The sequence below is a fragment of the Pseudorca crassidens genome, chromosome X (genome assembly GCF_039906515.1).
Source record: "Pseudorca crassidens isolate mPseCra1 chromosome X, mPseCra1.hap1, whole genome shotgun sequence".
Lineage (NCBI taxonomy): Eukaryota > Metazoa > Chordata > Mammalia > Artiodactyla > Delphinidae > Pseudorca > Pseudorca crassidens.
Window position 1 is genome coordinate 122,132,526 of NC_090317.1, and position 26,640 is coordinate 122,159,165.

Genomic DNA, 26,640 nt, shown 5'->3' on the forward strand with positions numbered 1-26,640 from the left:
TCTTTCTTTGTGACATCCTTGTCTGGTTTTGGAATCAGGGTGATGGTGGCCTCGTAGAATGAGTTTGGGAGTGTTCCTCCCTTTGCTATATTTTGGAAGTGTTTGAGAAGGATAGGTGTTAGGTCTTCTCTAAATGTTTGATAGAATTCGCCTGTGAAGCCATCTGGTCCTCGGCTTTTGTTTGTTGGAAGATTTTTAATCACAGTTTCAATTTCAGTGCTTGTGATTGGTCTGTTCATATTTTCTATTTCTTCCTGATTCAGTCTTAGCAGGTTGTGCATTTCTAAGAATTTGTCCATTTCTTCCAGGTTGTCCATTTTATTGGCATATAGTTGCTTGTAGTAATCTCTCATGATCCTTTGTATTTCTGCAGTGTCACTTGTTACTTCTCCTTTTTAATTTCTATTTCTATTGATTTGAGTCTTCTCCCTTTCTTTCTTGATGAGTCTGGCTAATGGTTTATCAATTTTGTTTATCTTCTCAAAGAACCAGCTTTCAGTTTTATTGATCTTTGCTATCGTTTCCTCATTTCTTTTTCATTTATTTCTGATTTGATCTTTATGATTTCATTCCTTCTGCTAATTTTGGGGGTTTTTTTGTTCTTCTTTCTCTAATTGCTTTAGGTGCAAGGTTAGGGTGTTTATTCGATATGTTTCCTGTTTCTTAAGGTAGGATTGTATTGCTATAAGCTTCCCTCTTAGAACTGCTTTTGCTTCATTCCATAGGTTTTAGGTCGTCGTGCCTCCATTGTCATTTTTTTCTAGGTATTTTTTGATGTCCTCTTTGATTTCTTCAGTGATCACTTCGTTATTAAGTATTGTTTAGCCTCCATGTGTTTGTATTTTTTACAGATCTTTTCCTGTAATTGATATCTAGTCTCATAGCGTTGTGGTCGGAAAAGATACTTGATACGATTTCAGTTTTCTTAAATTTACCAAGGCTTGACTTGTAACCCAAGATATGATCTATCCTGGAGAACGTTCCATGAGCACTGGAGAAAAATGTGTATTCTGTTGTTTTTGGATGGAGTGTCCTATAAATATCAGTTAAGTCCATCTTGTTTCATGTATCATTTAAAGCTTGTGTTTCCTTATTTATTTTCATTTTGGATGATCTGTCCATTGGTGAAAGTGGGGTGTTAAAGTCCCCTACTATGATTGTGTTACTGTTGATTTCCCGTTTTATGGCTGTTAGTATTTGCCTTATGTATTGAGGTGCTCCTATGTTGGGTGCATAAGTATTTATAATTGTTATATCTTCTTCTTGGATCGATCCCTTGATCATTATGTAGTGTCCTTCTTTGTCTCTTCTAATAGTCTATATTTTAAAGTCTATTTTGTCTGATATGAGAATTGCTACTCAAGCTTTCTTTTGGTTTCCATTTGCAAGGAATATCTTTTTCCATCCCCTCCATTTCAGTCTGTATGTGTGTCTAGGTCTGAAGTGGGTCTCTTGTAGACACCATATATGGGTCTTGTTTTTGTTTCCATTCAGCCAGTCTGTGTCTTTTGGTGGGAGCATTTAATCCATTTACATTTAAGGTAATTATCGATATGTATGTTCCTATTCCCATTTTCTTAATTGTTTTGGGTTTGCTATTGTAGGTCTTTTCCTTCTCTTGTGTTTCTTGCCTAGAGAAGGTCCTTTATCATTTGTTGTAAAGCTGCTTTGGTGGTGCTGAACTCTCTCAGCTTTTGCTTGTCTGTAAAGGTTTTAATTTCTCCATCAAATCTGAATGAGATCCTTGCTGGGTAGAGTAATCTTGGTCGTAGGTTTTTCTCCTTCATCACTTTAAATATGTCCTGCCAGTCCCTTCTGGCTTGCAGAGTTTCTGCTGAAAGATCAGCTGTTAACCTTATGGGGATTCCCTTGTGTGTTATTTGTTGTTTTTCCCTTGCTGCTTTTAATATGTTTTCTTTGTATTTAATTTTTGATAGTTTGATTAATATGTGTCTTGGCGTATTTCTCCTTGAATTTATCCTGTATGGGACTCTCTGTGCTTCCTGGACTTGATTAACTATTTCCTTTCCCATATTAGGGAAGTTTTCAACTATAATCTCTTCAAATATTTTCTCAGTCCCTTTCTTTTTCTGTTCTTCTTCTGGGACCCCTATAATTCGAATGTTGGTGCGTTTAATGTTGTCCCAGAGGTCTCTGAGACTGTCCTCAGTTTTTTTCATTCTTTTTTCTTTGTTCTGCTCTGCAGTAGTTATTTCCACTATTTTATCTTCCAAGTCACTTATCCGTTCTTCTGCCTCAGTTATTCTGCTATTGATCCCATCTAGAGTATTTTTAATTTCATTTATTGTGTTGTTCATCATTGCTTGTTTCCTCTTTAGTTCTTCTAGGTCCTTTTTAAATGTTTCTTGCATTTTCTCTATTCTATTTCCAAGATTTTGCATCATCTTTACTATGATTATTCTGAATTCTTTTTCAGGTAGACTGCCTATTTCCTCTTCATTTGTTAGGTCTGGTGGGTTTTTATCTTGCTCCTTCATCTGCTGTGTGTTCTTCTGTCTTCTCATTTTGCTTATCTTACTGTGTTTGGGGTCTCCTTTTTGCAGGCTGCACGTTCGTAGTTCCCGTTGTTTTTGGTGTCTGTCCCCAGTGGCTAAAGTTGGTTCAGTGGGTTGTGTAGGCTTCGTGGTGGAGGGGACTAGTGCCTGTGTTCTGGTGGATGAGGCTGGATCTTTTCTTTCTGGTGGGTAGGTCCACGTCTGGTGGTGTGTTTTGGGGTGTCTGTGGCCTTATTATGATTTTAGGCAGCCTTTCAGCTAATGGGTGGGGTTGTGTTCCTGTCTTGCTAGTTGTTTGGCATAGGGTGTCCAGCACTGTAGCTTGCTGGTCATTGAGTGAAGCTGGGTGTTGGTGGTGAGATGGAGATCTCTGGGAGATTTTCGCCGTTTGATATTCTGTGGGGCTGGGAGGTCTCTTGTTGACCAGTGTCCTGACATTGGCTCTCCCACCTCAGAGGCACAGCACTGACTCCTGGTTGTAGCACCAAGAGCCTTTCATCCACACAGCTCAGAATAAAAGTGAGAAAAAGTGGAAAGAAAGAGGATAAAATAAAATAAAATAAAGTAAGGTAAAATAAAGTTATTAAAATAAATAATTATAAAGAAAATTTTTTTAAAAAAAGTAAAAGAAGAAACAACAAAAAAAACGGATGGATAGAATCCCAGGACAAATGTTGAAAGCAAAGCTATACAGACAAATCTCCCACAGAAGCATACACATACACACTCAGAAAAAGAGGAAAAGCGGAAAAAATAATAAATCTTGCTCTCAAAGTCCACCTCCTCAATATGGGATGATTCGTTGTCTATTCAGGTATTCTAGAGATGCAGGTACATCAAGTTGATTGTGGAGATTTAATCCTCTGCTCCTGAGGCTGCTGGGAGAGATTTCCCTTTCTCTTCTTTGTTCTCACAGCTCCCAGGGTTCAGCTTTGGGTTTGGCCTCGCCTCTGCATGTAGGTCGCCAGAGGGCGTCTATTCTTCGCTCAGATAGGACAGGGTTAGAGGAGCGGCTGATTTGGGGGCTCTGGCTCACTCAGGCCTGGGAGAGGGAGGGGTACGGATTGTGGGGTGATCATGCGGCGGCAGAGCCCACCGTGACGTTGCACCAGCCTGTGGCACGCCGTGCGTTCTCCTGGGGAAGTTGTCCCTGGATCACGGGACCCTGGCAGTGGCGGGCTGCACAGGCTCCCCGGAATGGAGGTGTGGAGAGTGACCTGTGCTTGCACACGGGGTTCTTGGTGGCGGCAGCAGCAGCCTTAGAGTCTCATGCCCGTCTCGGGTCTGCGCTGTTAGCCGCGGCTTGCGCCCGTCTCTGGAGCTCCTTTAAGCAGCGCTCTTAATCCCCTCTCCTCGCGCACCAGGAAACAAAGAGGGAAGAAAAAGTCTCTCGCCTCTTCGGCAGCTCCAGACTTTTCCCGGACTCCCTCCCGGCTAGCCGTGGTGCACTAACCCCTTCAGGCTGTGTTCATGCCGCCAACCGCAGTCCTGTCCCTTCGCTCCGACCGAAGCCCGAGCCTCAGGTCCCAACCCTGCCTGCCCCAGCAGGTACAAGCTCTCGGGCTGGTAAGTGCCGGTTGGCACCGATCCTCTGTGCGGGAATCTCTCTGCTTTGCCCTCCGCACCCCTGTTGCTGCACTCTCCTCTGTGGCTCCGAAGCTCCCCCCGTCCGCCACCCGCAGTCTCCGCCCACGAAGGGGCTTCCTAGTGTGTGGAAACCTTTCCTCCTTCATGGCTCCCTCCCACTGGTGCACGTCCCGTCCCCATCCTTTTGTCTCTGTTTTTCTTTTTCTTTTGCCCTACCCAGGTACGTGGGGAGTTTCTTGCCTTTTGGGAGGTCTGAGGTCTTCTGCCAGCATTCAGTAGGTGTGCTGTAGGAGTTGTTCCACGTGTAGATCTATTTCTGATGTATCTGTGGGGAGGAAGTTGATCTCCACGTCTTACTCTTCCGCCATCTTCCCCCTCTCTAGCTATGGGTTTGTCCTAAATGGTCTTTATCATATTGAGATATGTTCCCTTTATGTCAACTTTGATGAGAGTTTTTATCATGAATGAATGTTGAATTTTGTCAAATGCTGTTTTTGGGGGGGTCTATTGAGATGATCATGTGATTTTTATCCTTTTTGCTAATGTGATGTATCACATTGGTTAATTTGCAAATATTGAACTATCCTTGAGTCCCTGCAATAAATCCCTGTTGATCATGGTGTATGATCCTTTTCGTATATTGTTGGCTTCAGTTTGCTAACATTTTGTTGAGGAGTTTTGCATCTATGTTCATCAGTGATATTGGCCTGTAATTTTCTTTCTTTGTAGCGTCTTTTTCTGGTTTTGGTATCAGGGTAATGGTGGCTTCATAGACTGAATTTGGAATGTGTGTTCACTTCAGTTTTTTGGAATATTTGAAGAAGTATAGGTATTAGCTCTCTTTATATGTTTGGTAGAATTTTCTTGTGAAGCCATCTGGTCCTGGACTTTTGTCTGATGGGAGTTTTTTAATTACAAATTTAATTTCATTGCTAGTGATTGGTCTTTTCAAATTGTTTCTTCTTGATACAGTCTTGGCAGGTGTATGCTTCTAGAAATTTGTCCATTTCTTCGAGGTTGTCCAATTTGTTGGCATATACTGTTTGTAGTATTCTCTTATGAGTTTTGTATCTATGTGGCATTGGTTGTTATTTCTGTTCTTTCACTTATTATGTTGTTTATTTGGGTCTTCTCTTTTCTTCTTGGTGAACCAGGCTAAAAGTTTATCAAGTTTATCTTTTCAAAAAATTAGCTCTTGCTTTCATTGATCTTTTCTTACTTTTGGTCTCTATTTTTATTTCCTCTTTGATCTTTATTATTTCCTTCCTTTTGCTGACTTTGGGCTTTTTTGTCCTTTTTCTAATTCCTTTAGGTGGTAGGTTATGCTGTTTATTTGAGATCTTCTTGTTTCTTCAGGAAGGCCTGTATTGCTAATAAACTTCCTTCTTAGAACTGCTTTTGCTGCATTCCATAGATTTTGGAAAGTTGTGGTGGAAAGTTGTGTTTCCATTTTCATTTGTCTCAATGTATTTTCTTATTTCCTCTTTCATTCCTTTATTGACCCATTGGTTTTTTAGTAGCATGTTGTTTAGTGTCCACGTGTTTGTTCTTTTCTCATTTTTCTTTCTGTAACTGATTTCCAGCTTCACACTGTTGTGGTCAGAAAAGATGCTTGAAATAATTTCTATCCTCTTAAATTTGCTGAGACTTGCTTTGTGGCCTAGCTTGTGATCTGTCCTGGAAAACGTTCCATGTGCACTTGAAAAGAATATGTATTCTGCCATTTTGGGATGGAATTTCCTGTAGGTACTATCAAGTCCCACTGGTATAACGTGTCATTTAAGACCACTGTTGCCTTATTGATTTTCTATCTGGATGATCTGTCCATTGATGTAAATGGGGCATTTAAGTTCCCTGCGAGTATTGTATTATTGTCAATTTCTCCATCTATTCCTGTTAATATTTCCTTTCTGTGTTTAGATGCTCCTTTACTGGATGCGTATATGTTAATGTGTGTGATATCTTCTTCTTGTATTGATCCCTTTATCATTATATAATGCCCTTCTTTATCTTTTGTCACAGCCTTTGTTTTAAAGTCTGTTTTGTCTGGTATGAGTATTGCTACCCCCTGCTTTCTTGCCATTTCCATTTGCATGAAATATCCTTTCCCATTCCCTCTCTTTCAGTCTGTGTCTTTAGTTCTGAAGTGAGTCTTGTAGGCAGCATATAGATAGGTCTTTTTTTTTTTTAATACAATCAGCCACCCTATGTCTTTTTTATTTATAAATTTGTTTTTTAATTTATTTTTGGCTGTGTTGGGTCTTCATTGCTGTGCGCGGGCTTTCTCTAGTTGCAACAACTGAGGGCTGCTCTTTGTTGCAGCGCACAGGCTTCTCATTGTGGTGGCTTCTCTTGTTGCGGAGCATGGGCTGTAGGTGCACGGGCTTCAGTAGTTGCAGCACATGGGCTCAGTAGTTGTGGCTCGCGGGCTCTAGAGTGCAGGCTCAGTAGTTGTGGTGCACAGGCTTAGTTGCTTCGCAGCGTGTGGGATCTTCCCGGACCAGGGCTGGAAGCTGTGTCCCCTGCATTGGCAGGCGGATTCTCAACCACCTCACCACCAGGGAAGTCCCCACCCTATGTCTTTTGATTGAAGCATTTAGTCTATTCATGTTTAGGGTAATTATTGATAGGTATGAACTGATTGCCATTTTATTACTTGTTTTCTGGTTGTTTTTATAGTTTTTCTCTGTTCATTTCTTCTTCTTTTTGTTTCTTCCCCTGTAGTTTGATGATATTCTTTTGTATGCTCATGTGCCTTTCTTTTTAGTTTTTGTGTATCTATTGCAGGTTTTCGATTTGTGGTTGTCATGGGGTTCATATATGTTGACCTGTAACTATATCTACTTGTTATAAACTGATAGTCATTTATGTTCAAACACATTTTAAAAGATCTACATTTTTAAAACATTTTTACTGGCGTATAATTGCTTTACAATATTGTGTGAGTTTCTGCTGTATAACAAAGTGAACCAGCTATATGTATACATATATCCCCATATCCCCTCCCTCTTGCGTCTCCCTCCCTCCCACCCTCCCTATCCCACCCCTCTAGGTGGTCACAAAGCACTGAGCTGATCTCCCTGTGCTATGCGACTGCTTCCCACTAGCTATCTATTTTACGTTTGGTAGTGTATATATGTCAATGTTACTCTCTCACTTCATCCCAGCTTAGCCTTCCCCCTCCCCATATCCTCAAGTCCATTCTGTTCATCTGCATCTTTATTCCTGTCCTGCCCCTAGGTTCATCAGACCTTTTTTTTTTTTTTTTTAGATTCCATATATATGTGTTAGCATATGGTATTTGTTTTACTCTTTCTGACTTACTTCACTCTGTATGACAGATTCTAGGTCCAACCACCTCAGTACAAATAGTTCAATTTCGTTTCTTTTTATGGCTAATATTCCATTGTATATATGTGCCACATCTTCTTTCTCCATTCATAAAAGATATACATTTTTTTACACCCCTCCCGAAACTTTTGTGTTTTTAATGTCATATTTTACATCTTCATGTTTATCCCTTAGCTGTTTATTGTAGTTATAGTTGCTTTTACAATTTTTTGTCTTTTAATATTTGTACTGGCTTATTTAAGTGGTAGATCCTTAGTCCTTAGTATATATTTGCCTTTCCTTTTCGGATTTTCCATTTCCTACAGATTCTTACTTTTTTCCACTTAGAGAAGACCCTTTAACATTTCCTTTATGGTAGGTTTAGTATTGATGAACTCTTTTAGTTATTGCTTTTCCAAGAAGTTTTTACCTCTTCTTGGATTCTAAATGACAGTCTTGCTGGGTAGTATCCTGGGTTGCAGGTTTTTCCCTTTCAGCACTTTGAATATATCATGCCACTCCCTTCTGACCTGCAGACTTTCTGCAGAACAATCAGCTGATAGCCTTATGGGGGTTCCCTTGTATATGGCTCTGTTTTTATCTTGCTGCCTTTAAAATTCTCTTTATCTTTAAGCTTTACCATTTTAATTATGATATGTCTGTCTGGGTTTATACTGTTTGGGACCCTCTGTGCTTCCTGTACCTGGACACTTGTTTCCTTTTTCACTGGTTTGGGAAGTCTTTAGCCATAATTTTCTCAAATACATTTTCAATTCCCTTCTCTCTCTCTTCTTCTGGGGCCCCTATAATTTGAATATTGGTACACTTAATGTTATGTCAGAGATCTCATAAACTGTTGTCATTTTTTTAAATTTGTTTTTCTTTTTGCTTTTCTGATTGGGTGGTTTCCATTACTCTATTTTCGAGATCACTTATGTGTTCTTCTGTGTCACTTAGTCTGCTATTCATTCCTTCTCCTGTGTTTTTTATTTCAGTTATTGAATTCATTATTTCTGATTGGGGTTTTTAAAATATTTTCTTGTTCCTTGTTAACATTCTCACTCTGTTCATCTATTCTTTTCCCTAGTTCAATTAACATTCTTACTAGCAATGCTTTGAATTCTTTATCTGGTAAGTTATTTATTTCTGTTTAATTATGTATTTTCAGTGGTTTTCTCTTGCTGTTTCAGCTGAGAGTAGCTCCTCTGCCTTATTAGTTTGCTTAACTTTCTTTGCCTCTATGGATTTAAATGAAACAGTTATCTATTCCAGTCTGGAAGGGGTGTTCATATTATAGACTGTATGTGCCTAATGCCTTTGGTGGGAGAGCAGATTTGATGTGGACATAAGCCAGGTCTTTCCTCAGGATGTCCTGTTAGCTATCACCTTGGTAGGACATGAGGCTGAAGATGGAGGGGCTAGAGTTGTAGCCGGGTGTGGGGTGGGACTTCCCTTCTGCCCAGTGGCCATCACTGCCCTCCAAGTTGCTGGAGTAGAAACCCTGAGGGTTGGGCTTGATCTGGCCCTGTTCCCTTTAAGTGTCTGCTTTCCCCTTTTCTAGCACTGGGACCTTTGCCCCAGAGCTGGGGATTGCTGAGGCAAGGGAGGCCCGTCTGGAATCTCGGCTCATTTTTGCCACAGACAGATGTCTGAGCTGTCTCCGATGTGCTGCCAGTACAGGTGCCAGCAGTTATTTCCCTCGATCTGCTCAGATGCAGCCTCGGGTCCAAGTCCCCTTTGTCCCTCACTGCTAATCACTTCCCCCAGTCTCTGCCATCGCTGCGCTTTTGTGGAGCTGCACTGCAGGGCAGGCGGGGCCGGTGTGGACTCTCTTTGTGTATTAGGGTAAGCTGTGGTGGAGTGGACATCATCAGAGTCCTGGGCTGCTTCTGATATGACGTTTGAGTAAGTGCCAGCACTGGCTACTGCCGCCTCACCCAGGCTCTGCCCTGGGACTGGGTCATCTCTGCATCCCACAGCCAAGTTTTTTCCTCTGGTCGTGGCAGCCCTAGATTCCATACCACACGGCGACGTGGGGTAAGCTTTGCTGGAGCGTGCACCGAGGCAGTTGTGGGAAACTTGGCAGCCGCTGGAGCAGTCCTCTCACCACCCTCTCTGCCCTGCCCCAGGAGCAAGCCAGAGCACAAGCCCTCGTGCACATGCATGTTCCTCAGGAGCGGGGTCCAGGCTTCCCCCAGCCCTCCTGTTAGTCCCAGTGGTCCTTCCAGCAGCCAAGGGGGCTTGTCTTCCCTGTGTAGGATGCCAGGACTGGGGCTTCCAATTGTGGTTCTCACTGCTCACTCCCCAAGGCGGGCGTCTGTTCATGTGTTCTCCCTTTTCCTCTGAGTCCCCTCCCAGGGGCATGGGTCCTGACCTGATTGCTTTTCTTCCCTTCCTGCCCAATTCCATATATATCTTTCTTATAGCCTTGGTTGTACAGGAGTCTTTCTGCCAGTTTCCAGTTAGTTTTCAATGAGAACTGTTCCACATGTAGATATATTTTTGATGTGTTCATGGGGGGAGGTGACTTCCATGTCTTCCTATTCTACCGTCTTGATTGGTCTCCTTTTTAACAATAGTTTTGACCATGTAAAATCACAATGGCTAATAAGAATGAATAACAAATTTGTAAAAAACCTCAAGCTCTCATTTTGAAAATAAATGACTATTCTTTTGGCAGCAATGAGTAGTTGGAGGCTAAATGTCTTATGTTTTCACATTATCTGCTTGCAGTGTGCCGCCAGTACTTTAGCTGTCTAGTAAAATGTAAAATATAGTTGTGTGTCCTAGTGTTTAATGTCATGGCATTACAGTGATGGCAGTAGCTAATAAATAACGGGATATAATCAAATGAACCTGTTTGGAAGGAGGTACAGAGGGGATTAGAGTTTGTATTAGGCAATATTGATTTGTGATTATGTAGCGGAAAAAAAAAGCTGTTACCATTTTTGACATCTGTATTGCAACAGAAATATGACACAGGTATTTCGTACTATTTGTTATTCTAGAAAGTAAAAAAGTATCGGAGACAGGTCTATTCCTTTCTCTATTAGCATACAAAATCTAATGTTTATCTTTGGAGGCATGGAACTTGAAAAATTTGTATAACTATTTTCCCACTGTTCAACCCCACTCCATTATAGCCAAAGGCCTCTTCTGTACGTCATCTTATCTTCCAACATAGGAGGTAATGTGGAGCATTATATAACATTTCTCGTCATGTCAGTTGCAGCACAACTGAACATAAGCCCAAGCCAGCCAAGATAGGGGATTACATCTCAGTTACTTTCTGGAACTGAGTTTTGGAGGGACTGCTAAACCAGTATGAGACAGTGTATACTGAATACTAATTGAACTCAGATTCCTGGAAAATTGAGGCTAGTGGCTCAATGTACTCAGTGAAAGGGGGAAATACAGGCACATTTTGGGGTGCTGGGGCATTTCGCAAGCAGAACATTTATCATTACTTGCTTAAGCAATATTTACAAATGCAGAGGGCCGCTCTTACATAAAAAGAGATTATGTGGCCATTATGATGTCTTATTCAGGGCGCTACAAAATGTCCTTCTGTCCCCAATATCCACCCCACACTTCTCTGTCAACCTGCCACAGTAGCCGGAATTTTCAGCATCTTCGGTGAGTCCACTGTTCTCTAGGTAACTGTGTCGCTTAAAATAGTAGTGTTATTAGCCATGAAGGTAAATTAAGGCATAGCGAACACCCGTGTGTCTGATTTGATGCACCCTCATACTGCACCTTTATTTCTTATGCATACTCATCGCATATGGCTTTTCTGTAAATTTGCAGGAGCTTAAGTCACTCTTCTGTTACTGTAAATGACTTCACTGAGCACGTGAATCGCAATAGCCTCCCCAGTAACTGCTTGACAATACAACGTAAGTTGCATCAGTCTTACTCCAGTTCCTGCAAGCTTCGTGCCTCATAAACAATATGAGGTCAAAAGTACTCGAGGGCTTCTTAGAATTCCTGAGACATGTTTCTGCCTCCACTCATTCCTCTTGTCTCTCAACCCTGAATCTCCTTTCCCCTAATTGATCTGATTATGAAGATCCCCCGTGTCCTCAGAGCTCTAACTCTCAAACTCAGCTTTCCATTCTCTTCTTACTGCATTTGCATCTCCAACAGTGCCGCAGGGTAGCAAACATTTCTGTCTTCACAGAATTCTCCAGCCCGTAAGACCTTTGACAAACCTCTCAGGTCACTTGTTGTCAAGTGAGGAGATTTCTTACCTTTGGCAGAGATGCCCTGGAGCCTGAACTCTGGGTGGTCATCGTTAAGACTGTCGTGATGCCCAGTGCAACTCTGGCAGGGGCTGCATCCATGTTTATCCAAAAAGAGACCCAGGACAAAATGACTATCAACAGACTGGGTATATACATCTGGATCAAGTAATATCCCATCTGGCGTTCCAGGTGAAACTTAACCTCGATGCAGGTAAACTTTCCTGGAAACAGGAAGTGATGATTTAAAATCCAATTTGAATTTATCTTTCCCATTCCAGCCTCCCACTTTATTTTTATTAAAAAGGAGCATTAACGATGGATTTGAAAGATCGCACAAAACGCTGACACTACACACCCAATTCAACTCTTTTCCAACTCAACCCGTAATGGAAATGACAGTGTGAGAACGAGTGATCTAAGGAGTCACTGGACCAAAACCATGTGGCAGATTTAATTTTCAAATCTGTGCTTGTTGCAGCCTGATTATTTAGACAGAGCTTCAGAATTTTCTAGACTATCCATTGGAAAGAAAACATTCATGTTTTGTGGGGGTTATAGTATGTAATATATAGGATATAACATATAACCTACAACATATATGTATAGCACATACTACACAGCATATAATATATAACATATAATATGAAATAGTTGAAACCATTCCTTCCTAAGTAGTAAAGTTCACATGGGGCTCCTAAAGGATTTGGATAATTGTGTATCTATCTTTGTGTTACCAATAGCAAAAGAAAAATATACATTTGTAGAAACCATGAATATAATCTAGTCACTGTAAAAATGTCATAACCTCCTGGATAATTGCTTGAGGTCATTTAGAATATTCCTAGAATCTGTTTACAGTGTTGCATTGCCTATAAAATAGAGTGCATATAAAGATATTAAAACTTGTAACCTACTATTAAGAGACAGATGTTCCTGCCCCTTCCCACTTTCCTTCCTCTTTAATTGGCTTGGAGTTAGAAACACAGAAGGTAATTCGGCTTAGCTCACACAAATTATGAGGTAGGGTTAGGTTCTTCTTGGCCAGGAAGGACACCTTAGAGTCCGGTTTTAGTTATTTCATAGGAAGCACTGTTGACTTCTGGAACAAGTGTTCATGGACCAGAGCAGTCACTGAACAAACCATCATGTCTCGACTGCCTCTCCTTGATCAGCTGTGTGGCATCACAGACGAGGACGTTCATAGGAAAGGCTATCAACTTTACTCGGCGGGCATAATCTTCCGGGAAACAACAGATGCCCACTTGTTGCTACTACCTCACATTCTCCCCCTGACCCATGTGTCTGTCAGCACCACAGACAATGCATGACTTTAGAGCCAGCTGACTCCCCGCAAGCTGATTTTCATGCGCGCTGTCTATAGGACTGGAGAGTACAACAGCTGTATTTCTGGGTTTGCAAAGACCTATGTTATTATTTGTGTCTTCCACTAAGGCAGAGAGTGCAAATTGACCCGAGGAGCTAACGTCAAGAATGGATGCTGGGAATGGGCGAGAATTCATACACTTCCTGCACCATTTACAAGGTCTCATGCACTTTTCCTCAGACTCATTTGATAGTAGATGGTCAGCAAGAGAGCAGCAAAAGATCCCCAAATCTCTTTCCTTCTCTCTCTCTTGGAAAAATTATCTGTTGGGCTCCCTGACCTGTTCGAAAGGATATAGGCATCTTATGTGTTGAGGGCATTTTGACCGAAGCCCAGGACCGTGCCTCATAGCTCCACTTTCTTGGTGAATATGGGGCAATTAAGGTGATGGGATATATACTCCAAGCGGCAGATGGAGCCCACTTGGGTTTAGCAGCTCAAAGGAAACTTACCAGTGTTGTAGTGCTTTGTGCAGTAGCCGAGCTCCTTCTCTTCTTTCAGAATGAACTGAGGCAGTGTCAATCCTTCAGCAACTTGAACTGGACCATCACTTAACCACTCAAATATCAGGTCATTCATCGTGTACCCAACTGGAGTAAACAAATCATAGTAAAAAATTGGATGCATCTTTCCAAGAAAGCTTGAAAGTCTAGCCACGTAAAGAAACAAACAAGGACATTATCTAAAGCGACATATGCTCGATCAATTCAAGAGCATTTTTTAATAAAAGAGCTGCAATCATCATGACAACTACATGTCATTGGAGCCAAAGAAATGGAAGACAACGAGCTATTTCTGAATGATTTTTTTTTCTGTGTAATGGGAGAATGGAACTTATAAAGTCCATTTTTCTTCTGCCCGCTCTATCCACTAAATGTTTCTGAAGAACAAACAAGTAAACAAACAAAAATCCTTTGAAGATTGTCTTTACTTTAAAGAGCTGTGTCTGTGGATATCCATTAAGACAATGCAGTTCACGGCACCAGTCTTAGTATTTCAAATGAAAAGCATTCCTTTTTTTAAAAAAAACAAAGAGAATGGATTTATCACAGACCTGCTTAAAATATTTCCATTGCAAACTTGGCCCCTCTCCTAGGGTCTATTAGCTTTGTTTTGAGAAAGTTTATGTTCAAGTCATTATGGTCAATCCTCAGTTACTTTAGCAAGCGGGGAAGGCTATAGGCAGGTAACCTAAGAGGAAGCTGTGGGATATGCAAGTCAAGCATATTCATTTGTGCTGGTGTCTTGCTAAAGGGGCCCACACATCACAATGATTAATATGAAGTAAAACAGATGCTCTGTTATATAAAGTCATATTGTTATATGACTTTTGAACCATCCAGAGTAAGACTGTTACCAGTTTAGTAAACCGAAGTTAGCACTTAGTCTCCAAGCTCCTGCTAACTAGGTCATTATGTCAAGGGCTTCTGGGTTTTTTACACCCCGGAAATGAAGGCTACTCTTTTTTCAGGCATCAGTTCTCCCCCTTCTTCCTTTATTTGTGATATTGGAACTCTAAAAGGAGATTGAGGAAGACAAGGTTATTATGTGAGGTTTTGGCTGGCCAGTAACCTCAGCAAGTTTATTAAGTTTATAGATTCTTATTCTTGTTTACTGCAAGGTAGTGACTCACCAAAGCTACCCAGAAATCAATGGCAAAGCTAATTGGAATCTACTTTCCTCTTTCTTTGGGCCACCTTTTCCATTCAAAGCCAGAAAATAAGAACAAGCAAGGAATCACAAAGGGGACTTCGTGTAAGCATTGATGGTCCACAGAGAGAATGGCCAACCCTATCTCTTCCACATCAGTGCTGCATGAGCCCTTCTTGAGTATCTCCACCAAATACCAGAAGCTTGCCAAACACCCCTATTCTTGTCTGGTCAGCTTCTTGCTGACCACTACAATAATAGTCCCTGTCAGCCACCCGGAAACCCCAGGTGGGGGCAAACAGAAGAGGTAAAGATGTGGGGAAGGAGGACGTGATATGAGGGTAGAAAAGTAAAGAGCAATTCCCACCCTTCACAGTCAAAGTCAGTGGTAAACACATCACTGCTTCTTTCATTTCATTACTTCTAGGTCCTGCAAGGGCCAAGCATATTTACTAATTGGAGTTTTTAAGCCTTGGAGGAGCCTCAGATGACAGCTATGGTTGCTGTTTTATAGAGAAACTAAGTGTTGGGTTGAGTCAGGGGAGAGTTGGGAGCAGTAGAGAAGTCACGAAGAAGGAATCATTATGTAGGAAAAAGTTTTTCTTAACTGTCTTCTCAAGAGAAGGGGCGATAGGGAAAATATGAATACATAAAGCCTATTGTAAACCAGAAATTCTCATTTTATTCCTGACAAATTCTTCAAACAAAGATGCTTCATTATTTTGTTTATTTCTGTAGGAAGTTTCAAGGGAAGTCTACGGTGATTTTAAATGATCAGAAGGAAACCCTGTCACCGCCTCTTTTAATAATAGTTGATATGTCTTTTTACATTTGTTATTTTTCTAAACCAAGAAGTTAAAAGTATTTTCTTGCCCCTGCCTCATTAGATCTCCTAACATCCCTGTAGGTCAGTAGCACTTATTATTCTCTGCATTTTACAAACAGAGGAACTGACAGAGCAAGCCAGAAAACACTTCATGTCTCCTGTCTAAAAATCCCATTACCTGGAGGCATCAGCAACTTACGGCACATGTCAAAGATTTCAGCGGCGTCAGGACCATGACATAAAGGGGACAAAGTAGTAGCGTTTTCCTATTCCCTTCACCAGGCCTTTGGATATCCATTGCCCATCTAAGGGAGATGCCTTTATTCCTTATCATCTCATGCCCCTCATTTTTGTTTCCTCCTCTGGCTAAGGCCCCTGCATCTTGTCCTCAAATCAATTAGCCCTTCCTGCCAAAATTCCTTTGGGGTGAAGGTCTATACAAGCATGAGATAGAAGGAGATACAATTTTCTGACTAGAATGTGATTCATTATAGAGGTTAAATGACTAATAATCTTAATTTTCCCAGGAGACATTTTCATTTCAAAGAAAAGCTTACTAAATCAGGCTCATTTTTTGAGGAAGGGCAAGTTATTTGGCATTTTACCTTGAAACATGGTCTTCTCTCTATTGGATATAAGACATGCACACACATTCACTTTTGCTTGTCCTTCCCTTAAGGACCTCGGGAGTTGTTAAGTAGGTAGAGAATGAGTCTTACGGGTTTTTTCTCCTTAATGACACATTGAAAGAACCAGGTCATTGGTTAAAACAAGCAGGTGGTTATTTCAGTAGTAGTGACTTACAACTCTCCAGCTGCATTGTACACGTCTGGACATCCATTGGAAAATTCTTCAAGTCCATGGGACAGGATAAGGTCAAGGTGAGCCTTAGCAGAGAAAACAAATTTTTAAAACAAGTTTTTAATTTTTGAGGTCTGGTTCTTGAGAAGCAAACCAAAAACACATTTTGCATTAAGCAGAGTGACAGTGATTCAAGTAATGAAGTCTCGGCTCTCACTCAGGACAATGCTTTCTAATTTTCAAATGAACAGTAGTCATTGGTAAAGTTTTAAAATACTGTACAATTTCGCTGTAACCCCTTACTCTCCATTTCCCATCTTCCAGCCTCTGAGTCTCATCTCCCCAGTGGCACTGGTCTCACGCTTATTCTAGAATCGAGAAGAGCACTGAGAAATAGTGTAACAAGAACCGTGGGCTCTTCTTACACACACTGATGTCCAAAAGGTGTAAAGTTTATACTGCTTTAGAATTGGACAGGTGGGCTTTGCTTCAAGGACAATAAATGATGTGATAAGCATTATTGATTGTGATAAGTATTCGTTCTCCTTCCATCAGGTGGGCAAAAACTTCAATATCTTTTCATTTGCTAACTACATGGATAGGTCAGTTGTACATTGTAGCATTCATTCTAGAATTTTGACAAATCTGGAGCGGGTAATCCTTGATCTAAAAAAAACAAAACCATTTGAGGATGGTGGCTTGTATAAATACATAGTCTTCTCCTCTCTGCACCCTGGGGGGACTACTGTGCTCCCCCTTTCCTTAACTTTCCAAGCTCCAGCCAGCTCTGATCAAGTCTTTTATCAGGACATTGATTAAGCCACCACCTCTTTTCTACTATTTCCTTTTTTAGTCCTCAAGGAAATGGTACACACCTCTTGCTCTTCAGTTTTTCTATACCTCAGAGATTCAAGGGAGGAAATTAAGGTTGAGAATCAGCAGACCTGTGTTCCCTTTCAAGTACTGCCTGCAACTGTCTCTGTCCCCAAAGCAAGACCTTAAATTCAATAAACACGCATCCTCACCAAATGATGGGGTAGGACCGAATGATGCTCATTGCCATTTAGCTCTAATGCTAGAATCCATGTTATTCTGAAGTTCACTGCTCCAACTTCTGTTCATTTTCTCTCAAACATCTTTTCTATCCATAGACCCCTCTGACTTTTACACCATTACCTAAACTCTCCCTTTCTGTCATGCTCTCCCCTCCTGGTTCCCTTCTCTTTCCTTTCTCAGCTTCATGTTATACCTTCTTTACAAGCCAAGACAAAATTAAAAAAAGAGTGGCCCAGTTACTTTAAAGAAAGAAAAGATTTGGGATTTGAAGTGAGGTTAGACAAAGAATCCATGCTGACAATCTTCAAAATCATCAAAATACAACAGCGACTGGGAAAAGCAAGATACAAAACAGTGCAGTATAATCTCAATTGTGTAAATATGTTTTCAATATTGGAAGTAAACACAACACTATATTAAGAGTAGATAGTTCTGGTTGGTGGGATGATTCATATTTTTTTTTTTTACTCTGTTCATTCTGCATTATCTATATTGACAAGTGTAGGCTATTCTAAGATGTCCGTCTTTATGTAATTAAACATGCCTTTCTTTAAACAATAGCTGAAGGGTAAAATTATTAAATTATGTTTTATTCAATAATGTTTTGCTATATTATAATTATATTATTATTATTAAAATTTTGCCACAAACATACAGTATTTCATTGCTAAATAAATTACCTACCTTCTCTGAGCTATTCTGAGAACACAAATACCATGTTTCTAAAGGAAAAACAATAGTTTTGGGTTCTAAACATCTGAATTAAAATAACATTTTAGACAGGAAAAATAATTTTTGTCAGTTGTGGAGTTCATTTAGAGATAGCAGTATAAATATAGTTAAAGATATTTACATTTCTTCCCAGCATAAAGACTTTTTTTTGAGATTTTATTTTATTGAGATCAATGCCATGAACTCTTTAAAGTAAGGGAAGAGTAAAAGAATCAAAATGAAAATCTCTAGTAATCAAAAATTTTTTTTAATTTGACACTTTAATAAGGGAGGGGAATCTCAAAAGGGTCTGTGGGTTTAAAACTGTTACTAACACAGTAAGAATCTATTTATTCTTTTCTATTTTTTTAAAGAGGAAATACTTACATCAAACAAAAATATGTCCATCATATAAAAATAATCAGAGGGCATGTGTATAGTTTAAGTGAATCAAAACTAGACAACCTGGAAATTTCATTATGATTTTGAAAAGTTTACTTTTGAGAAATTAGAAAATAATAATAGCAAAAATGAACACAGCTTAAAAACGTGCAACAGGAAATTCAGTTGTATTTTGTTTGCTATTGGAAACAACGCAATTTTAGTATTCTTAATCATAGGTTTGCTGAATACAATTCTTCTGTGAACTTTTCACATTTATTTAGGGGGAAGAGGCTTCAGACATGATATTTCTGCTTTTGTGGCAGATCTAACAATCCTATAGGGACCCAGAATTCTTGGGGTCAAAACTATTAACAGCCATGGAAAACCCCACTGAGAGAAATTCCCAATGAGCATGAAACTCTCTCTGAATTTTGTCTCAGCTGAGAACTCAGTGGGTATTTCCCTTCTTCCTTATTTATTTTTCTAATTTCCTTTCTAGGTAGGTTTTGTATGGGAACTCAATGGGTGCCAATAACAAGGAGGCAAGTTAACAGCTCCCCACTTTGCTAAATCACGTCATCCGCTGAGCAAATGGGAAGCGATTGGAAAGATCTAATCAGTTCTTTCATGGCCAACAGAGCCCATAATGTATGATGTCTAGTGTACCACACATCCGCAGGCCTAAAACTCAGACTTGCCTTTTACTTATTTTTTTCCTTTTCATTGAAGCATATATTAAACACAGTAAAAATACACAAATCTTAAGTTACAGCGTGATACCTTTTTGCATCTATACCCACCTGTTTAACAAGCACCCAGACCAGACTTAGAATATTCCCATCACCCCAGAACATTCCCATGTGCTCTCTTCTCAGTCAAGAACCTTCAAAAGTAACCACCACTGCTTTATTTAAAAGCTATCTTTTAATTTAAAAACATGAGTTTTGGGGAAAGAACGAGACGATATTATTTTGTACAGAGATGCGAAATTGCACCAAATAATACTGACACATACAACATATACTAAAATGTGAACTATTTTTATCCCCTTTACTCTGGCTCTCCATCTTTTTTGGGGGGTGTCTCACAGAATTAAGTATTTTTATTGAAAGTCAGATTTTTTGCTAGCAGACACTGCCTACAGCATGTCAGATTTGCTCTCCTCTTCCTCACCATCTAAAATATTAAGGCCATTGCGTGTGAAGGCGGTGAGCTGAGGCCACCCATCTTCCATTTGACTTTTCTTAAAGAACTCATTCCCTGAAGCATTGTCGCGCATCTCCCACTGTCACTGTGGCGACATGCATGCATTCAGGGCGCCCCTGCTCCTGTTTGCACAAAGGAAGGAATAAAGTTCCCTTATAGAGGCCCTACTTCTTTATAGAGAGTAAGAAGGCTGAGTGAACATTTTGATTTTAAAGGCAAAAGGATAAGACAAAGCACAGGAAGTCAGCTTCCACCCAAATCTCCCTCGCCTTCCTTACTACTCTCCTATTCAGTTCACCTTGCCATCAAACCAGCTCTTGGGTTTATACCTTATTTAAAGTTTAAAAGAATGATAGATGCAGACATTGTAAACTGAGTTAATGTTATACTTTTTTAAATCAAATATATTTTAAAATTTACTTATTTCTCTCCTACGCAAGGTTCTTCCCTTATGCAAGAACCACAAAGGCTACAACTCTCTCTTTTTCACCATCTAAAATAATGCCTTCAACAGATGAGGTATTCAGTAAACATTTGTTGAGCAAATGAATGAATCTTCGTCCTCAAGCTCTGTGGGAGAACTTAAGGCTTTTATTCAGCAGAAATGGGAAAAGACAGAGGATTTAGAAGAGAAGAAGGGTCCTCTGAGCCCACGGGGTGTTGCCAAATTCCCGGACGGGCAAAAGAAGCCAGAAAGCTGGCCTGGCCCTTTCTGTAAGTTGCTAGCATTTCTAGTGGGAACTAGAGATAAGGCAAATCAAGCTGAAAGAAAGCCCGGAAGCCCTGTCCACCTGTCCTTGAGCCTTGCTCAGGTAGCTGGGTCCACGGCCAGGACTGTTCTCCTATTGCTAGAAGCATGCGAACTAATCACTTAACTTTATAACGTCATGGCGGACAGGAGGTTCCTTGACTCACAAAGCAACTACTTGTTCATAAGGCACTCAGTATTAGAAGTGGAAGTCCATTCCCAGCAAAAGATTCTTGAGGGAAAAAAAGCCACTTGAAGAGAAAACGAATTTTCAGGTGGAATTACAAATTGTCATTAGGGATCTTCCTGCTTAAAGCAAAGATTGCCAGCATCCTCTTTTGAGAGAGTGAATTCTGACGGTTATAGTAGTCTGTCTTGTTTGGAAAGGAAGGGTAAGGGGATGCTTCTGTGTTTCAGGAAAAGCAAGAGTCTCAGGTATATTGCTGCTGTTCCTCTGTCAGAGACCATGCTTAGCACACTCTGTGTAGCACACTGCAAACCCTAGCAGTATACAGAAATATCAGAGGGGATAGAACCTGTGGTGTTCTTTTAGGATCAGAATATTTAATAAGGAAAGATAAAAATTCAAGTGATGTCAATAGTACTGATAATCGTTCTCTGAGCACCTGCTGTAGGTCAGGTGCTCTCATTATTTTGCAGTCATGGAGTACCATCCCACGAGGCACACAGCATTCTCTGTCTTTGAGGTAAGCACATTGGAGCTCAGACAGGTTAAGCCGTTTTCCCAAAGTCACAAAACCAGTAAGCAACCAAAGTTAGATTTGAACCCAACTTTAATTGATGTCAAAGTTTATTTATTATTTTCCACTCTACTACATTTCCTCCTTAGAAAAAGAATCTGTTATCATCCTCTTTTGTCTGTGAAGCTAGCAGAATAGGTTGTAGACCTTTCATTTTTTCTGCAGGCATCCAGGCTTCCCATGACTTTTCCTTTTAAAAACTCCTCCAGCCTCTCCTGGCCACCTCACAGAGAAGCACCATTGACTGGGGATCCAGGGACCTGGGTGGTGGACCAGACTTACAGAGAAAGAGCAATTTGACCTTAACTAAATCTCTGGGCCTCATTCCTCACCCACGACCCCATCCTGCTCAAAATTTCTGTGATTCTAAACTGTAAGTGACGGTGACCAGCATGAAGATTTCCTCTTATAGGTGAATTTCCACTCTTGAATATGATGAAAGCCTTAAGTCCAAATAATAATGCTTCTTAAAATTGGAACTTTCTGGTAGTCTGGGTATATAGGTGAGATATTTGTTGCCCCCACAGGGCTTTGTCATCCAACATCCTAGAATGCTGTCCACTCTTTCTCCAAGAACATTAGGACAGCCTTACTGTACAATGTAGGTCTGTTGACCCTTTCCTCTCAGGTGTACCTGGAAATCTCTAAACCATGTGACATTCTAATGTCAGGGAGATTTGACAGGATGCATCATGTATTGAACAAGAGTGTCCTCCTAACCTACCTAGACCTTAAATGAAATTATCGTGGAGCAAGTTAGAAGTCAAGTTAAATGTGCATCACTTATTTATTTTTTTTTAAAGATTTTTTTGACGTGGACCGTGTTTTAAAGTCTTTATTGAATTTGTTACAATATTGCTTCTGTTCTATGTTTTGGTTTTTTGGCCACGAGGCGTGTGGGATCTTAGCTCCCCAACCAGGGATCGAACCTGCACCCCTACATTAGAAGGCAAAGTCTTAAGCACTGGACCACCAGGAAAGTCCCAGATGTGCATCATTTATACAACTCACACATATGGGGAGAGGGAGGGAAGAGTTAGAGGAGTCATTGGATTAAAAGACCCCACCAGGCTGGTTGTCTGATCGAGATCTCCTTTAGCACCATGGGTTTCGAATTCTGGTGGGCGTAAGTGTCATCCGAAGGGCTTGGTAGGAATGCAGGTTCTCAGGCCCTCCTGAGAAGCAGCTCAGGTAAACTGATGCTGGTCTTGTGGAGCACATTTTAAGAAGCTCTACTTCAGCATGTCCCAAGGGAGGACTTTTATGTACTGTCCCTGTGATGGACTAAAAGGAGAAAAATTTGAAAGGGAAATAGGAAGGGATTGAGAAAGGGGGCTGTGATTTTTCAGTAGCTCTAGCACTGTCTTTGGAAAATATGACTTTCTACTTGAAACCAGGTCCGGCCAATGAGGCCCAAGTAGGCTTCTAAGTGATTGGACCGGGGGTAGTGAGCCAAGGGGGCTTAATCACGAGCCTCAGTCACCATGGAGTGGCATGCTGCTAAGGTCAAGGCAGTAATAACAAGGTCAGTTCACTGGCGCCAAGAATATGGTGGGTGTGGCTAGAAAACTGGGAACGCTGCTAAGAGGGGTGGAAGGTACAGCAGAGAGGAACCCAGACGAGATGCTCATTAACACACACGAGTGTGCAAAGGTGGACAGTGGAACTCTACTCAGGGCGCTGTCTCTGGTCTCTGACTAGAAAAACCAGCCGCCGAGAAATTTCAAAGGAAATTGGGGTGGTGGCTGCAACATTCACTGCATGCACCCCAACTAAAAATTTACAAAAGCTCCTGGTACTGAGCAGGGAGGAGGTCAGAGCGTGGAGGAAGACCAGCTCCAGGTCTTTAGTGAGGAGGGATTCGTGTTAAACAGAACTCCACCTGGGCTGTAACCTACTACATCCATTTAGCAATTCTTGGCAAGCATTTATTGAGCATCATACTTAACAGACACTTGAAATAAGTTTCTCTCTTGAAGGAGGTCGTAGTTTAACATTACTGAGATATTAATATATATGTGTCTATAGGTGTGTGTGTACATACATATATTCTTTCAGTGGAGTCTATCCCAATAGTTCTGCATTTATTATTCAACTTTTTAAAGTTGTTTTCAAATTCTCATTTAAAGAATCCTTCCAGATTATGTAAATCAGACATAGTTGAACTAAATCAAGTAAAAGGCTTTTCATTACTCCCTTGGGGCCTAAATAAGCGCTCACACTGATCGGGTAGAGCAGATAATCTGCCCTTCCAGACCTAGATCCCGAGAGGGCCCTTTGGGTCTGTCAGGGAAGCATGACTTGCAATAATCATTTGATGATCCTGAATCAAATCAAGGTACCGGCGAAAGGATCTTTATCCACAGAGGACAAAAGTAATTGGTCCAAGCTTGGCTAGGCAGGCAAGGCATGAAATGTGGCTGTGCTTTTTTATATAAGTAAAGGTTGAAAATTCTTGGCTGCCAAGTATAATGAGCTAATAGACATTTAGCTAAAGGCTTCCATGACTATTAAGATGCAAATCTAGGGAGAGTATGGTGTCTTAAGTACCGTTAGTCATTTCCTCCTTTGTCTATATGAGTTGATAGATTCTCAGGTTCCCTACCCATATCCCTGAGGGCAGACTTTGATACTGAGAGTATCAAACAGAAGGATGAACCTAGGTGGATAACAGGGCTCAGAACCCCGTGGCTAGGACACCAGGGAGAAATCATTTTTTCAGTATTGTCTAGGGCTGAAAGTAAACCCCAGGTTGGTCGTAAGCCGTGCAGTTAGACTCTATCCCCTTAGTTAATTCCAAATAAATATAAAACCTGTTTTTCCATGTTGACCTTGGGATTTTCAGGAGATGAATGGCAACACTGCTGGTTCATCAGCTGTTCTACTCCTGTCCCCTGACTAAAATGCCAGTGGCTGACTAGGAAGGTCCATGTTTACCAAACATTATAAAGGCATCACAGAAAATACCCATATGCATTGAGCACTACTAGCTGGGAAGGACAGAAATACAATATCTGCTCCCATCTGTGCCTGGTCCCTTCAGAAAATGTGCCCGCATATGGTGGGCCCATGTTAATTAAGTCCAAATATGGATTGGATTCAACTTGGAGAGCGACTGATAAATCTGCAGCTAAAACTTTTCCAAATGTTTTGATATTTCCTGAACGAAAATGGTTTGAAGGTGGTGAATGGGAGAGGACTAAATGGAACACCATCAGAAAGAAGAGCTCAAATTATCAAAGAGTCATATAACCAATTCTGCCCACAGTTTAGTTACATTTTAAATTTCAGTCATTTCACAGCTAGTATTTATTTATACAACCAAATATTCATGAAGATAAAATGTTATTAGCCTGCACATTAAAATAATGACAACTGACTTGTCCACAGTCACTCTATTGCCTCAGTTCACAGCTATTTAATGGTGACACTGAGGTGAAAAAAGAGGGAATAGCACTGTATAGCAGTGTTTTATTTGGGATTATTTTACTTTTGGTGAAAGAGAAAAAGAACAAGTGCTTGTGAACTGCAGATATGGTTTTAAGAAAACCAAAGTAACTTTTCATCTGCTGACAGCTGAGAGCAAAATTGGGTTACTTTGCTGGTATTTTGCCGCACTAAGACTTCTGCTGTGGTAACTGGCGGAGACTTGCTGGCCACTGTTTCTGGTGGCAAAGGTTGGAGAGAGAAAGAACGGAGTCTTGGTCAGATGGTAGGATGGTCCATTCTTGATTAGATAACACTTTGAAACCAAGCACAATTCCTTAGTTGACTCTTAACAAGCAGCTGAAGAGGGGGCCCAAGCCCTTAGCTGAAAAAAGATGCAACTGTCACTTCTGCTAGGAGCGATATACCTCCCAAAGGAAGGAAACCCAAGGCACAGAGAGTAGTCATCTGCTTGGGACTCATGGAAGGAGAGTGGAGCCTGAGTGTAACAGGTACTGAGTAAGGAAATGTCCGTGTGTACGGATTAGGAAGAATGGGGAGAACTGTCTCGCCACTCCCCTCCCCTTATTCTACAGCCAACCCAGGGTGATTATGACATTCACTGAACATTTATCGGGGACTGAGAAAAACTGCAGATCAAAGAAAAATTAAGTGACTTCTCATGGTCACTTAGTAAGACTGGATTTGAACCCAAGTCCTCCTGAACTTCAGAACTGACATCTGCCCCACCCCCTTAGTGTTGTCTTTAATCTCTTAGCTCACTTGTTGCTTTCTTTCATCTAACTATTCATATTTAGCAAAATATCCCCACTAAAATGAAACATCGAATAAACATTTGTTCTGTTGTCCTTGGAAAGGGATGATCAATCCCATATGGGACGGCCTTGCCCTGAGTGTGTGTCACGTTGTAGAACTTCACATAATTATATATGTCCTTAATTGTCTTTCAATGACTGTACGGTGATAAATGTTGTATCAGATGTTGGTTTGTAATTTTAGATGCCACGAGCAAGGATAGACTTATTGGAAAGACTGTTGAGCTTTGAGGATAGACGATTTTTTCCCATTTTAAAACGGAGTGTCTTTCCTTTGAATTATGTGCTATGAGAATGCACTAAAGTAATTCATGCGTTTCATAAGAGCCATGGTGATATTATTTGTGTTTATTTGGGGATTAATGCCATCCAGGGAGCCTTTGAAAAGCAGCACTGTGGACCAGGCAGAAGCACACGTCAACATAAGTTGAGCACGTTCACCAGGACCTCTGAATTTCCTTTGGCTTCCTGCCACAGGAAAAGTCAGGTGATTAATAATGGCAGACTAGCCCTCGAACTCTGTTGGCTCCAAGCTACCGGGTGATCTCCTTTAGTCTTATATATCCAGTTAATAATTATCCTAGCCAACCATCTTTTATAGTTGTCTGAAAGTATATAAACCCATAATTCACGAACACATTCTAAAATAATATCTCATGGGTGCTCCTGCTGGTTGAATCAGAGGGTACAAATGATCTAATCTGCAATTGGGAAATTTCTCAATAGGGAGCTCAGTGTTAAGTATTTGTCACGGTGTAAACTATATGTTGAGTATAAGGCTGCCTCTTAAACAACAGGTAGTCCAACCTTCCCTACCCCACTCCAAAATCAGTTCCTCTCCTCAGATGTTCAGTTTGGGAGGAAACGGTTCAAAGATCCCAAAGTAGTTTGAGATAGGCACCTTACAATTCAGAATCCCCTCTTGCTGGCTCCCAAACCCTAAGGGACATGAAGGACCCACTCTTATTTCCTCATACAGAAGGAATTTTGCGGTTTGGGAAAGAGGAGATCATTTTGAGACTTATTAGAGACTTATGACGGAGCTAGAAGGAGCCTCAGACTTGATCTCATCTCCTGGTTCAATCTCATTTTATAGTAAGGAAACCGAAACTCAGAATAATAAACTGATGGCGTTAGAGAGGCTGGTCTTTGAGCCTAGGGGATACAGTAAATG

At 40.8% G+C, this 26,640-nt stretch overlaps 1 protein-coding gene across 2 annotated transcripts in view; it reads right to left on the bottom strand.

Moving 5' to 3' along the window:
• GLRA2 (glycine receptor alpha 2) overlaps positions 1 to 26,640 on the bottom strand; it is a 195,694-nt gene that overhangs the window by 110,432 nt on the left and 58,622 nt on the right. For both annotated transcript variants that reach the window (XM_067724441.1, XM_067724440.1), the window contains exons 5-7: positions 16,342 to 16,424; positions 13,514 to 13,651; positions 11,684 to 11,898 (exon numbers count right to left, since the gene is read on the bottom strand). In XM_067724441.1, coding sequence (XP_067580542.1) covers positions 11,684 to 11,898; positions 13,514 to 13,651; positions 16,342 to 16,424 — 436 coding nt within the window. The remainder of the gene's footprint in view (positions 1 to 11,683; positions 11,899 to 13,513; positions 13,652 to 16,341; positions 16,425 to 26,640) is intronic.